At 41.9% G+C, this 12,168-nt stretch overlaps 1 protein-coding gene across 11 annotated transcripts in view; it reads left to right on the top strand.

The window, feature by feature from the left end:
- The window catches only part of LOC104145046 (arylacetamide deacetylase), an 84,353-nt gene that overhangs the window by 34,579 nt on the left and 37,606 nt on the right, over positions 1 to 12,168 (top strand). For 10 of the 11 annotated variants that reach the window (XR_011142879.1, XR_011142878.1, XR_011142877.1 and 7 more), the window contains one exon: positions 9,829 to 10,077. The exons of the other annotated variant lie outside the window; for it this stretch is intronic. Coding sequence is in view for 5 of the 10 variants with exons in the window: in XM_068954608.1 (XP_068810709.1) it covers positions 9,874 to 10,077 (204 nt within the window). In the remaining 5 variants the exon portion in view is untranslated. The remainder of the gene's footprint in view (positions 1 to 9,828; positions 10,078 to 12,168) is intronic. 11 annotated transcript variants of the gene reach the window in all.

The following is a 12,168-nucleotide window of genomic DNA, read 5'->3' as shown; positions in this document are numbered from 1 at the left end:
TCGCCGCCCTCCCCAGCACACGGAGATGCTATGCTGCAGTGGGAGGTCTGCCCAGGACCCCAAGCAGCGATTCCAAAATAAACTCAGTGCAAGTAGCACTGCTGTGGTTCCCTGAAGAAAGTTGTTTGGGCAGTGACAGCAGTGTGATATGGAGACTGTGCTCCTGCTGCAATTTTTCTAAGTCACTTAATTATGATGAAAACCCCTGCCAACACTTCAATGTAGAGGTGCCTTTAGGCTGCGCAAATGTCTGCGGCAGTTCTCGTCACCTTAAGAGGAGACGAAGTTTGGAATATCAGTGACTTGAGGAACAGCAAGGATGGATACATATTGGTCTTCAAACTGTGGGTTACAAAAGGTTGGAAAAGGCAAAAATCTTGATAGGACATTAAAATAAATGTATTGCTAATTTTTGTGTGTGGTAGTCTTATCTATATTGTGGATGATACTCGCTTGTGTTCCTTCTACTGGGATGAAGAATGCAATGTAAGTCATTTTAGTCTTAAAACTTCATTTAAATAAGATATCATTTTAACTTATTGACGGTGGTGAGACTTTCACTAAGCAACTTTACTACTGTAAATAGGTGTATACTGTAATACAGATTTCCCGTACCACAGGGGGAAACAAAACAAATAACCAAGAAGAACAAGTACTGTCCAAAGAGAAGACTGTGTTTAGCAACATTAAACATCAGGTAGACTTAAAATGTTGTGGATGTGGACCTGTGGGCTCACTTCAGTAAACTACTTAAATGTTTGCATCTAGCATTAAGCTTTAATTAGCTCTTGGTGCAGAAAGAGTTTACCTCTCAGTGAAATTGCATCAGGTATATTACAAGCTTTCTTCAGACACCTCCCTTAAAATTGAGTTTAAATTCTGTGGACTTTCAAAGAACAGAGTAATATTTATGTCAGGAGAAAAAGCAGCCCACTGTATAATACTTTTCAAATCTGCTAAGTCTTAAGATGTGGTCTGGACGTCTGTTGTTCTCATTTAGTATGTTCTCTTTTAAAACGGTTCACATCTCTGTCAGTTCTGCTTTTTTACTGCTTTCCTAATTTTCCATGTCTTTCCTACATCTTGTCTCTGAGAGCCCATTATGGAAATCTGTAATCTCCACCTGTGAACTTGCAAAAGCTTGGGATTCTTCTGTGACTGTGTGGCTGACCTGTCTTCAGAGGAAGAGCAAAATGAGACAGATGACTTTTGCCTCCTCCTGTGATGCAAGGAAGCCAAAGCAGAAGGGAAGTCAGAGCCATGTCGTGCACTGAGACTATTGTGATTAACAGCCGATTTGTTTCTGAAAGTGACTGCCAATGAAGCACTCTGCAGTGCTCTCTGTTTTGACCTGTAAGTTAAGGTGAGTGATCACCTGTAGAATAAACCTGCTTAGGTTTATTCTGGCTGGAAACATAAATTCTGGCTTTAGTTAGAAGGAATTCAGTCTGTGGAAAAATTGTAACAGTTTATGCTCATGGCAGGATTACCGAAGGGATGAAGTTTCTCAGGAATTCAGAGTTTCCACTTACATACAGACTGTGATAATTTTATATTTGCCTCTGTGGTTTGAAGTAAGACTCTCCCAGAAGTTGATTTTCCGTTTTGTGTTGCAGAATCTAAATCTCTTGTAATATATTTTCAATTTAAAAAGTACTGCTTTTCTTGAAAAAATTCATTTTATTATAGTTAGCAAAACTGCAGACAAAGATTTTTAAATTAATGTATTTGATGCATCACAGAACTATTCTGTATTTAGATTCAATCCCACAAGACTTCAAAATTGGCAATTTTTATTGCTTACCAAGGGGGAAAAAAACCCTCTTGCTGTGTGTGAACTGTGTTACAGGTGTGTGGTTCACCCCGGGGAATCTCCTATTGACTTCTACGAAAGTTGGATAAAGCCCCAAAATAACACACTTAACATAGTCTTCCAGGAAACATTTTTTTTTTCCTTTCCCCTCCAGCATCTGGCATATAACCACCTTTACTGTGCCTCACTGCTTGTGTGGCCTCCCAAAAAGCCTTAAGGAGAAGGCCCGTAGCTTTTTTCCATAAAATGCCACAGTGATTTTAAACATAATCCCCGGCCCTTCTCTGCGGCACGGAGGAGTCAGTCGTGTTAGCGTTGCTTCCTAAGCTGTCCCAGGTGACTGCGGGTACCTGAACGCGTGATTTTGCTGTCCCAGCACTGATGCTCAGGCCAGCGGGCTCAGTGGCAGCCTCATCCTGCGTGGCTCTGCACCAGTGCCAGCACCTTTGAGGGCAGAGGGGGAGTGGAAATGTGCTGGGTGCTTCCGAAGCCGGGTGCTTTGGGGCAGGCCTTGCTGTGCACGTAGAGCCCCAGGTTGCCAGTGCATCCCAGAGCACATAAGGGATGCCGCAAAGGGTGATAACTGCAGGTGTTCTCTGAGATGGAAATGTTACAAGGAGCTTGCTGGACCACACTAGCCTATGATGAGCTAACACAAGAAAAGCTGGTTGCTGATCACTGAGATTATTTAAGAAATAAGTTTTATTTGTACGTAGTCTCCAGATACGTCTTTAACCTTTGATACCATTCATATTCTGAGACTATTTCTGTGAAGTTTTTCGTCAATCCTTGAGATCTCTTGTATGGAAAAGCTAGCTTTGCTCTCTTTTTATTCATTTTACCACCTTAGCGCACAAGGAAAATTGACCACTTTCATGTCTGCTTGGCTTTTGGGGTCTGATCTTAAGAACTGCTGAATAGTTCTGCTGGACTGTAACAAAGCAGAGGGCTGCTCATATTCTTTAAAAATTGGACCGTTTTCGGGGAGCATATTAGTTGGTCTGATCCTTCTAGTGCTCCTTTGAAGGTTGGTCCCATGTTCTGGCAAGCAGCAGATGGGGGGGATGTTGCTTCGTTCTTAAATCGTTTGAGCGCTGAAAAAATGCTGTGGAAAAAGAGCTTGTACAAGCATTACTGGTTGTGTTGCAAATAAATGTAAGCATTTAATGGAGAACTGGTGACGCCTGCTGTGATTTCACTGAAAGTTTAATTGAGAATTACTAATACTTGCAAATTTTGTCAAGTCTTTTAGAGATCTGCCCTGAATTTCAGCTTGAAATTTAGTTTCTTATCCTGAAAATGAATAGCATTTAATAACTTTTCACTTATCTAAGTATGATATTCGTGAAAGGAAAACTGTGTATATTGGCTTGGTCCCTTTTCTACAGCCTTAAGTTTATCTCTCTTCCTCTTTGCATAAATAAGGTATTGCTTGATTTTATGAATATTGTTATCATGCTTGTGCGTGATGGTTTTTCAAGTCTGTTTTTTCTAACATAGGACTGATATGATCAGTCTCTTTCCAGCAGGTAGAAATACAAGTCTGAGCGAGGAGTTTTCTTGTGGTACTTCTTTCCAGTGATGCTTATGAAATATAACTTTGCAAGGTGGTCTAAATGTTCCAGCGTTAGCCCCGTTATTAATTGGTGGCTTTGAATGTGATTTTTTTGAGTCTTTGAAATCTTGCCTATGTTCATATCATATCTTCTTTATTCGGCTTTTTAAAATCTTTTTGCTGCTTGCACAGAAGGGAGAAGAAATTTTTAGGTTTTTTTCCCCATAATGTCAGTTAAATCCATAGATCTTGATTTAAAACTGTCGAGTCAAGGGTATATTTATAAGGTGTACTTATATTATTTGAAAATTTTATTCACAGATCTTGTGGCAAATATTATATCCTTTCCATATTCTTGCATGAAGAGATTCTGAAATAACATTCTAATTAAATGATAAAGGATCGATACAGTGTGCTGAAGGGCGCAAATATATCAGCAGCTGAGTAAAACAGTTTTCACTTATTTTAAACCCTGTGCTATACGGTAGTGCAGTCTTCATTTTGATTTGTCATGTTACGCTTCCTCATGACCTAAGACCCGAGGTAGTATTTCATTTAATAAGCCCATTGTGCATCTTCCTCTGAGGATGAAGAGAAGCTTCCTGGCAGTGCTTAGAATTTTTGCTACCTACCCAGGTCTGAGAAGAGGAGATGCAAGATTTCTGTTTTCTTTTCAGAATCTGCTTTTAAAATGGCAAAACTTTGCCTATACCAAGGGTTATGTCTAAGTTTGTAAGAATTCTTTAAACAAAGCAAATTCTAATTTCTGGATATAAAATAAGGCTTAAGCTCAGTTTCTTCCCCCTTCCTTTTGAAATTGATTTTATTGAGCTAAAATGAAAGGTTGATGCGAAATTACTTGGGGATGCTGACTGCCTTAGAAGTACTAGAACTGGTTATTTCCCCCAGTCACTGAGCAAAGTCTGGGCGTGTGTCCAGCATTGCAAAAGGCTACTGAAGCTCTAGCAGTGGCTGCAGGCGGCCCAGGAGAGGCTGTGTTGCGCTCCCGTTATCCTATCTCTGGGATGCTGCATGTGTATCTGAACTTCACCCAGGGCCCACGTTAGTACTGTGTGATAGCCCAGAGCGTGTGATAAATAACCTGGTAACGTGATCTTGCAGCAAACATGATGATGCTTGTAAGTTCAGCCTTGTGATTTACTGTTGCATTTACATTTAAAGTGCTACGGCAGGGAGTTTTGATCCAAGATTGTGGCTCAGTGGTTCTCATGTGATGTTTCAGTATTCTTTTTTTTAGAGTAGTAGCATTTCAACCAAAAAATCTTTTCCCTTATAACAATAAGCCTTTTGTATTTTCTTAGGATTTCCTTGTATACTTTGTTCTGTTTCTAGTTCTAGAAATAAAATCTCAAATAATGTTATAAAAGGCATCTTAAGAATGATCAAGGTTTCACTTATCGCTTACGTAGAACACTTCAATTTCATTTCCCATATTAGAGAAGTGACTTCAAGATACTATCTTAAAATATAGGTGCAGATGAGTAGTCTGAGAAGTAATGGTAAACAGTAATATATACATATAGATAAACTCAGATACCATCGGACTGTACTCTTTTTTTAATTTTATTTTTAATTTGATTACTGTTACGCAAAGAAGAGCTTTTAGGAATTCAGTACACTAATATAAAGAAGGTTTGTGTTTAGCTGCTTGCGTGTAGATTTTCAGAGTAGGTCTTAAGCAGTGGTGCTGACTTCAAACAGCGCTGTGTTAACAGGAAAGTCAGCACAGAAGTTAGTCCCATATCCATTATACTTGTCAGAGAGACATAAAGCAGAGCACCTGCGATGATGTACTGCTCTGCTAACATGGTGCTCTTCTGAACTCTGTGCAAACCTGCTGCGTGTTTACGAAGCTATAAGCATGACTTCTTTGGAGCCATAACGTTCTCTGGTAGGTTATGCTTCCTCCTTATATAATTTGTAGAGTCAGATACATGCAGATTTGCATTAGTACTTGTGAGCATGTTCCGGTTGTTTTACTCAAGGCTATTCATTTCTTATTGCAGAACAGTCTTATTGTAAAGGCTGGCCAAATTCTAGGAGTTGCTAAAATGAAGAAATCCTGTGGGAGAAACAAATGGGAACTGGTTTTGCTCAGTAATTCCCTGATGGCTAAAGTTCGCCTGGGCTGTATATGTACAAGTAGACTATGTACAGTTTTACATTGTTGCTTATTTTCTTGTCAGTGAATTACTGCTAATACTATGTATGGTTTTTAATAAATATTAGATCTAATATAAAGGCTTACTTTCTGATAGCCCTGTTCATTGTGGCTTTAGCTGCTTAAGGACACAATGAATGGTCTCTCCAGCCCATCTAAATGCCCTTCCTTTCCTTTATTTACATGGAATTATCTTAGCTTCAGTGATTGAAAATGGACTCTGTCTTTACTTTTTTGCAATTGCATATTCAGATGAGCATGTTGCCCTCCCTGGGACAGGTATGTGAAACCCCCCATTTCCCAATGGGGACAGTGAGAGCAACATGTCTGCCAGCCAGGAGGCGGCCAGCTGCCTTGCCCAGCAGGTTTGGAGAGGAGCTGTGATGCTCCTGGCAACGTGCCGGAGGTGCCGTGACAGGACAGGCTGTCTGTGCGCAGTCGCGTCGGCCTGCCTCCCTCTGATTCAAGTTACTGTCCTCGTGAGGCTCGACAGTTCTTCTGACCCTCTGAATTTGCAAGAGTCAGAACTACCATGAACTTCCCTCTCTCTTTGAATGTGTAGGTTATAATATCAGGAAAGAACATGCAATCCTTTCCTCTGACCTCGTGTACAACGCAGGGCTGCCTTGGATCAGTTGTCTTATTGGGTATCTGAAGTAGCGGGAATGAATCTGTCCCCTATCTTCCAGAGCAAATGAGAACTCTGTTTACTCTTACAAAGCTGTAAAACTGAGGGAATAACCTATTACATCCTTCCCCACGTTCTCCTTCCCCTCCTGGGGAAGTTATTCAAGGCGGGGCTTGAATAACTCTTATTTTCAGACTTCTCTGTAGAACTGAGTCTGGTTTTGAGTAACACTCAGACAGCAGCTGGGATTTCTACATGCGTCTCTCTTGAGCCCGCTCGTCATGGCTGATTCAGCCTCTGCCGTGCACCTTTGGTGAGAAGGTGTTCTGAAAAGCTGCTGGCCTGTTAGACAAGATGTCAGACTTCCCATTGTACTGCTGTTGTAAAACAAGTACCATTGTTTTGAAATGCACGCTTTGTGAAGTTTTTACCAAAGATAAACAGAGCAAGTAACTAAATGTTGTTCTTCATTATGTGTTTATTTTATCTGCTATTGAAATTACTGTTCAGAACCAGAACTGCTCGGATTTAGCAGCTGGCAGGATCGCCTGAAATTCCACTGCAACTCAGCTGGGAAAAGAAATAGGCCTCTTGTTTAAATAACGTCTCCTCCATTCATCAACCTCAGCAGGCCCATTGATTCTGCAGTCCCAGAGGGTTACTATTTTCAGAATTCATCCTTAAGTACATGCTTCTGTGCGCACGTATATACACATGTATTCATAAACACAAGTGTATTTTTGAATAAACAAAAACTGAATACTCATTTCCAGAAAATATTTAACAAATGGTTCCTTTCCTTATTTAAAGTCTGTCAGGCAGTTATTCCTATTTTGCAAATGACCACTTTCCATTAAAATAAAGTAGTACTGATAACATTTAAAATTCTTGCTGATTGTTCAACAGGGATTTCTTCTCTAATAGTCTGTATTTCCCTGGGATGACAAATCCAGATTTTCAGTAATCCACTCCTGGCCCCTGAGTTCAAGAACTGTGCTTGCTATTGTAAGGACTGGAATAATTAAATACGTAAACTATGTGGACGCTGAGAAGCTGGAAATTGGAGATGTGGGCAAAAGGGACAGGTTGATATTTACGTTAGAGTTTCTTAAATTTTGAACTTTGCAACTTTAGGGAGAACATCAGTAAGTGAAGGTGGCATGCATGCCACTTTATTTTATGAGAGGAGGCCAAAATCCAGGCCTACAAGCATCATTAAAAAGTGGAATAAGAGTAATGGGGGGAAAAAAATCATTTAAATAGCTGTGACAGTCAATTATATGATTCAGTGAAATATAGTACTAATTTATGAAAATGAATCCAAAAGCTCTTTAATTCTTGGTGAATCCCACTGTATAGTCAACATTAAGCTGAAATTTTCAAACATATTTTGTAGAGACTGGGTGGAGGTACTCATGAGTGCTTTTAGCGAAAAGGGAAACTTTTATAGTACTTTACTGCCTCCCAGTGGCTTTTTAGTTTATGTCTTGAAATGTTATGTTAGAATGAAAAATTATTTTGGTTCTAATTAGAATGTGCTTTTTCTTTCGTTTTAACATGATGGTTATGGTAACAGACAGTAGTAGATACTTCTGGAGAAGTCTGCACTGCTTAGTTGTAGGCACTTTAGTAGACTAGTTGCTGTAGGTAATCAAGGTGGCAGCTCAGAGTGGAGCTCTGAGGGGTCCGAACTGCCTGAGGAGACACTGCCCTCTCCCACAGGGTGTCCGTGGGACTCAGGCCGGGCTTTGTGGGTGTGCAGGCTGTGCCCAACTCTCCTGTGCAGCCAGGCAGACCTTGTCGGGCAGCAAGACCTGGCAAGGTCTGATGGGCATGGGGGGGAAGCGTGAAGGGGCAGTGAGGTGGGCAGCAATGATCTCTGGGGTTTGAGGATGGCTGTGGGTGGAGACAGGGCTGGTAGAGGGTCCAGGAGGTTGGGGGGAAGCTGAAGGGAGAGGAGCTCTGTGGAGAATGGGTTGGATGGGAGCTGAGAGGGTCTGGAAAGAGGGGACATCGGGCACTGCTGCCACACAGCATGCTAGGGTTGCTCCTTGAGCCAGTGTGGGCTGCGTGGCTTTGGAGGCATGGCTCAGCTGCTCGGGTTGCCCCCGCCATCTGCTTTCCTCCTCTGCAGGCTGGACAGGAGAGTGCGGTGCCCTGACAACCGTGTTGCCTGCGTCTGGCCACGTAGTTCCATTTCAGTTATTTTCCCCACGTTCCACCTTGATGCCTGTCTCTCCATCCTCTACGCCACTGGAGTCCTGCCCGTACGGACCAGGCTCCAGAGGGCTGCTGCAAGCCTCAGCAACCGTGTCTGTTCCCGTAAGACGTGGAGGGAGTTGTTAACTAACGACTCTGCTAACTTTCAGTTAACTGCTGGCTCATTTGCCTATTCCTTGCTGTTTGAGAGCTGATTTCAGATGGGAGCCAGCAGTTCACATGAAATTCACCTTCACACCTTCCTCTAAAGGGCACTCATCAGCTTGTTACTGATTTCTGTTGAACTCGATGCTTACAGCAAAATGACCTATAACTTTTGCTGGCTGTCCAGATACTCGGCTCTGGTAATGTGACGTGATTCGTGATATAAATATGCAGGTTTATTTTGGTAGAACCTGGGATGATTGACTTACAGACATGCATACTTTGCCTCTAATGGAAACAGCAAGAAGATACAAGATGAGTATGGCAGGGAAGAATTATATTTTAAATGTGTATGTTGGGGGGGAGTCTGTAACCAAAGAAAGAATAGTTAAAAGAGGAGTTGAAAAAGTGTGTTCTGTATTACCTGCCCAGTGATGAATGGGCAGGGGGCAGAAATCAAAGTTTTCCCAGAGGATGAACAGCACTTGCATTGAGGGGGGGCTCTGTGGATCCTGTAGTTCCTGGCTGGAGGGCTGAGAGCTAGGGAGACGTACACTGGGAAACCTGCTGAGAACAACTGCTGGAGCTGTAAGCCTGATGGCTGTGCTTTAGGCTCCTGGGCATTACAGGTGCGACATGCCCGTTAATGATGGGATGCCCGCTCGTGCAGCGGCTCAGTGAGAAGCAGGAGCTGCCGCCAGCTCCGCTGGACTGTTCCTTCTTTCTTTGCTCGCTGCCCTCCTGTCAGACAGGTTTGGTGGCAGGGCTGATCCCTTCTCTCCTAGTGGGTAAGGGAGCAGCAGCAATGTGTTTTCAGGGTGAGGGAATTATTTGGCATTTCATTACTACACTGGCAGTAATTAATGACAATTTTATTACTTGCTGAAAATAGCAACTAACATTAAACTCAAGTTAAGATTAAGAGCAAACAGCTGTAATTTAGGGCAATTTTTTGTTTGTTTAATCTCACTTGCTTTCCACTAACATTCATAAAAAACACAACATTCTTTCTGAATTTGAAAAAGCCAGACATGTTATGTATGTGCCAGTAAGTAGAGTCTGGGCATCTGAGCAATCTTAATTTTCCTCCTAAGGATACTGTACCATAACTATATGATTCTGATGGTTTAGTGCCACTGCAAAGTCAGAGGAGCTGGTTTTTTTTTAGAGATATGGAGAGCTGCTTCCTCCTCTGCTCTGTCTGCCAATGTCATGGAGCTTCACTCCAGAGCAGGGTGCTCCAATTGTGCATTCCTATAACTTAATATGTTTTGTTTTTTTTATAGGCTGCTACCAGCTAAGACGCTGTTATCCAGAATGTCCGTGTACCCATGTGTGGGGTGGATGTGAAACCAAGCTGCCCTCTGGGAAGGAGATTGTCAGCTGTTAGGAGGAAAGAAAATGTGAAGAGCAAATTGATGATAGCTGCTGACATCTTTGCAGGGCAGACCATGACATCAGTCTCCAGAGCAATAGGAGGTGGCAGGCATCCTGAGAAGATCTGTGCTTTCAAGGATTTGTCTATTGCCAGGAAGGCAAGTATTTGTTTTAGCATCTGCTCCCAGACTTTTTGTGGGAGAAGCTGCCAGAATCTGAGCAAGCTGACAGCATATATGCTTAGTGTGAGATAAAAGCAACAGGCACAGAGTCTTTAGGTGGCTGACTAAAAAGGCAGGAAAGAGGTGTGAGTTCTGTGTTAGCTGGAGATGCATTTCTGAGAGAAAGACACACGCATGAAGTACCACACCGTCTCTCCCAGTTCAGAGACAGGTGACTAGGTTGCCTGGAGCATGCTGTACTCCTCCAGCTTCACTTGAGAAAACACAGTACAACTGGTGCTGCAGTGGTCTGCAGCTACTTTCCTGTGCTATCAGTTTTTACTCTGACAACCTAACTGTATTATAAATGTGTTTTGTTTATTTGGTAGTGTAGTCAGGGAGACTTCTGTCTAGGGGGTGAAACACCTATTTTCTCTTTCGTGAATATTTTTGTCTTCTGTTTACAAACTTGTGCATTGCAGTGAAGTGTTAAGAGTGCAGAAGTTCAGCAGGTTAAGGTTCAGCTAATACAAAAATCATGTTATTGCAAACTCCACTATCATATTCTATGGTTGGCACCTCTGTTTCCTTGACTCTCTCCGCTCCTGCTCTTTACCATTCAGTGCTTCTTTATCTTCACCCATCTTTCTCCTTTTGCACCCTGAATAAACAGGTTTTGGTGTGGCTAAGCTCTTCAGAAAAGAATGAAAAAGAAAGAACTCCTTTACGGCTGTTTGTAATGTTTAATAACAAGAAGGTGTAGCTGAGTGAGGCCTTCCTTGTGAAAACATCAAAAGGGCGTAGTCCCATTTATAGTTTTATAGATAACGTGCGGTAGGGTAAAGGTTAGACAAAAATTCAGCACTTGCTGTGAATCTTTTGCCAAGGAAAATTAAATCCAGATAGACTCTATGAGTAAATAACTTTTTTCCCCTGGGAAACAGATTCATACAGCGTGTTATTTGTGCATGAAACAAAGTGCTTTAGAGTGACCTGAGGTATCTTTAGCCTGACTTAATAAGAATAGTAGTTTAGCACTTCGAAGAGCTGTTTCACAGCAGATGGGTTTATTTTTGTCCCAGTGAGGCTGCCCAGAGTGTTAAGGGTGGACAGGGCCCTGACAGTCACAGGCGACTCTCCTGTTGGACCCAGCAGTCACAATCCATAGTCTGCTAAACGTGTCCCCGTCAGGCTTTGGTACCACAGCAGTTTAGACAATGAATCTGGCAGAGCTGCTCGTAGGTCATGCAAACTACATGCAAACTTACAGTCCTGCAAACAAGCTGAAGGAAGAACCCAAGGAAGCAATGGAGTAAGCCAGATGGCAAGTGTCCACATTCATATGTACTGGTGACCTGTTAGAATTGTAGTATAATCATGAGAAGAAAGCGGCCAATGTTTTAAGACTGCAAGGATGTTTATTATTCTAAAAGAAACAGAGAATTAAAATCATAAAAATGGAATAAATGTAATGATACAGAAACATAATAAACCTACAGCTCCCTTTAATTTCATTGAGGAAAAACTTCCAGTGAGACTGTGTTTATCTTTCCACACTGTTGACATAAGCTACTTTCGACATAAGCTACTTTCATACTCCTGCTTTCAGGCTGTACCCTGACCCTGAGCTCAAGTACCTTGATACAGCTACTGAATCCACAGGTAGCATACAAGGAAAAAAGAGCTTACAATAGGTTGGATGCTAGTAACTTCACCCATCTTGCTCATCTTCTTTCTCTAGAAATAGATCCTATTGGCAGGCGTTAAATGTAGGTAAGGGGATTGTACTGCAGTCTTTGATAGATCATTTATTGAAGTCTCCTTGTATTGTGGACTGTATAATCACTACGGGTTGGGTCACAACCAGGTTTTACTTGATTATTCCCAATTTAGGCTAGAAAATACTTTTTTGCTGGACAGTCTTGCTGACATGTTTTTGCTTTAAAAAGGTTTGTTTCCTGGTGTCGATTACCTAAAACAGGTGTCCTTTGGAACTGACCTTTGTTGACGTGGATTATTTTTTACAGCAGGCTCCAAAGTACACCAGGAATGGAGAGAGGTGAAGGTATTACCTTTATGCATAGATAT

Source organism: Struthio camelus, chromosome 9 (genome assembly GCF_040807025.1).
Source record: "Struthio camelus isolate bStrCam1 chromosome 9, bStrCam1.hap1, whole genome shotgun sequence".
In the NCBI taxonomy this organism is placed as follows: domain Eukaryota; kingdom Metazoa; phylum Chordata; class Aves; order Struthioniformes; family Struthionidae; genus Struthio; species Struthio camelus.
Note: the sequence above shows the minus strand (reverse complement) of the source record. Positions and strands in the feature narration are given on the sequence as shown.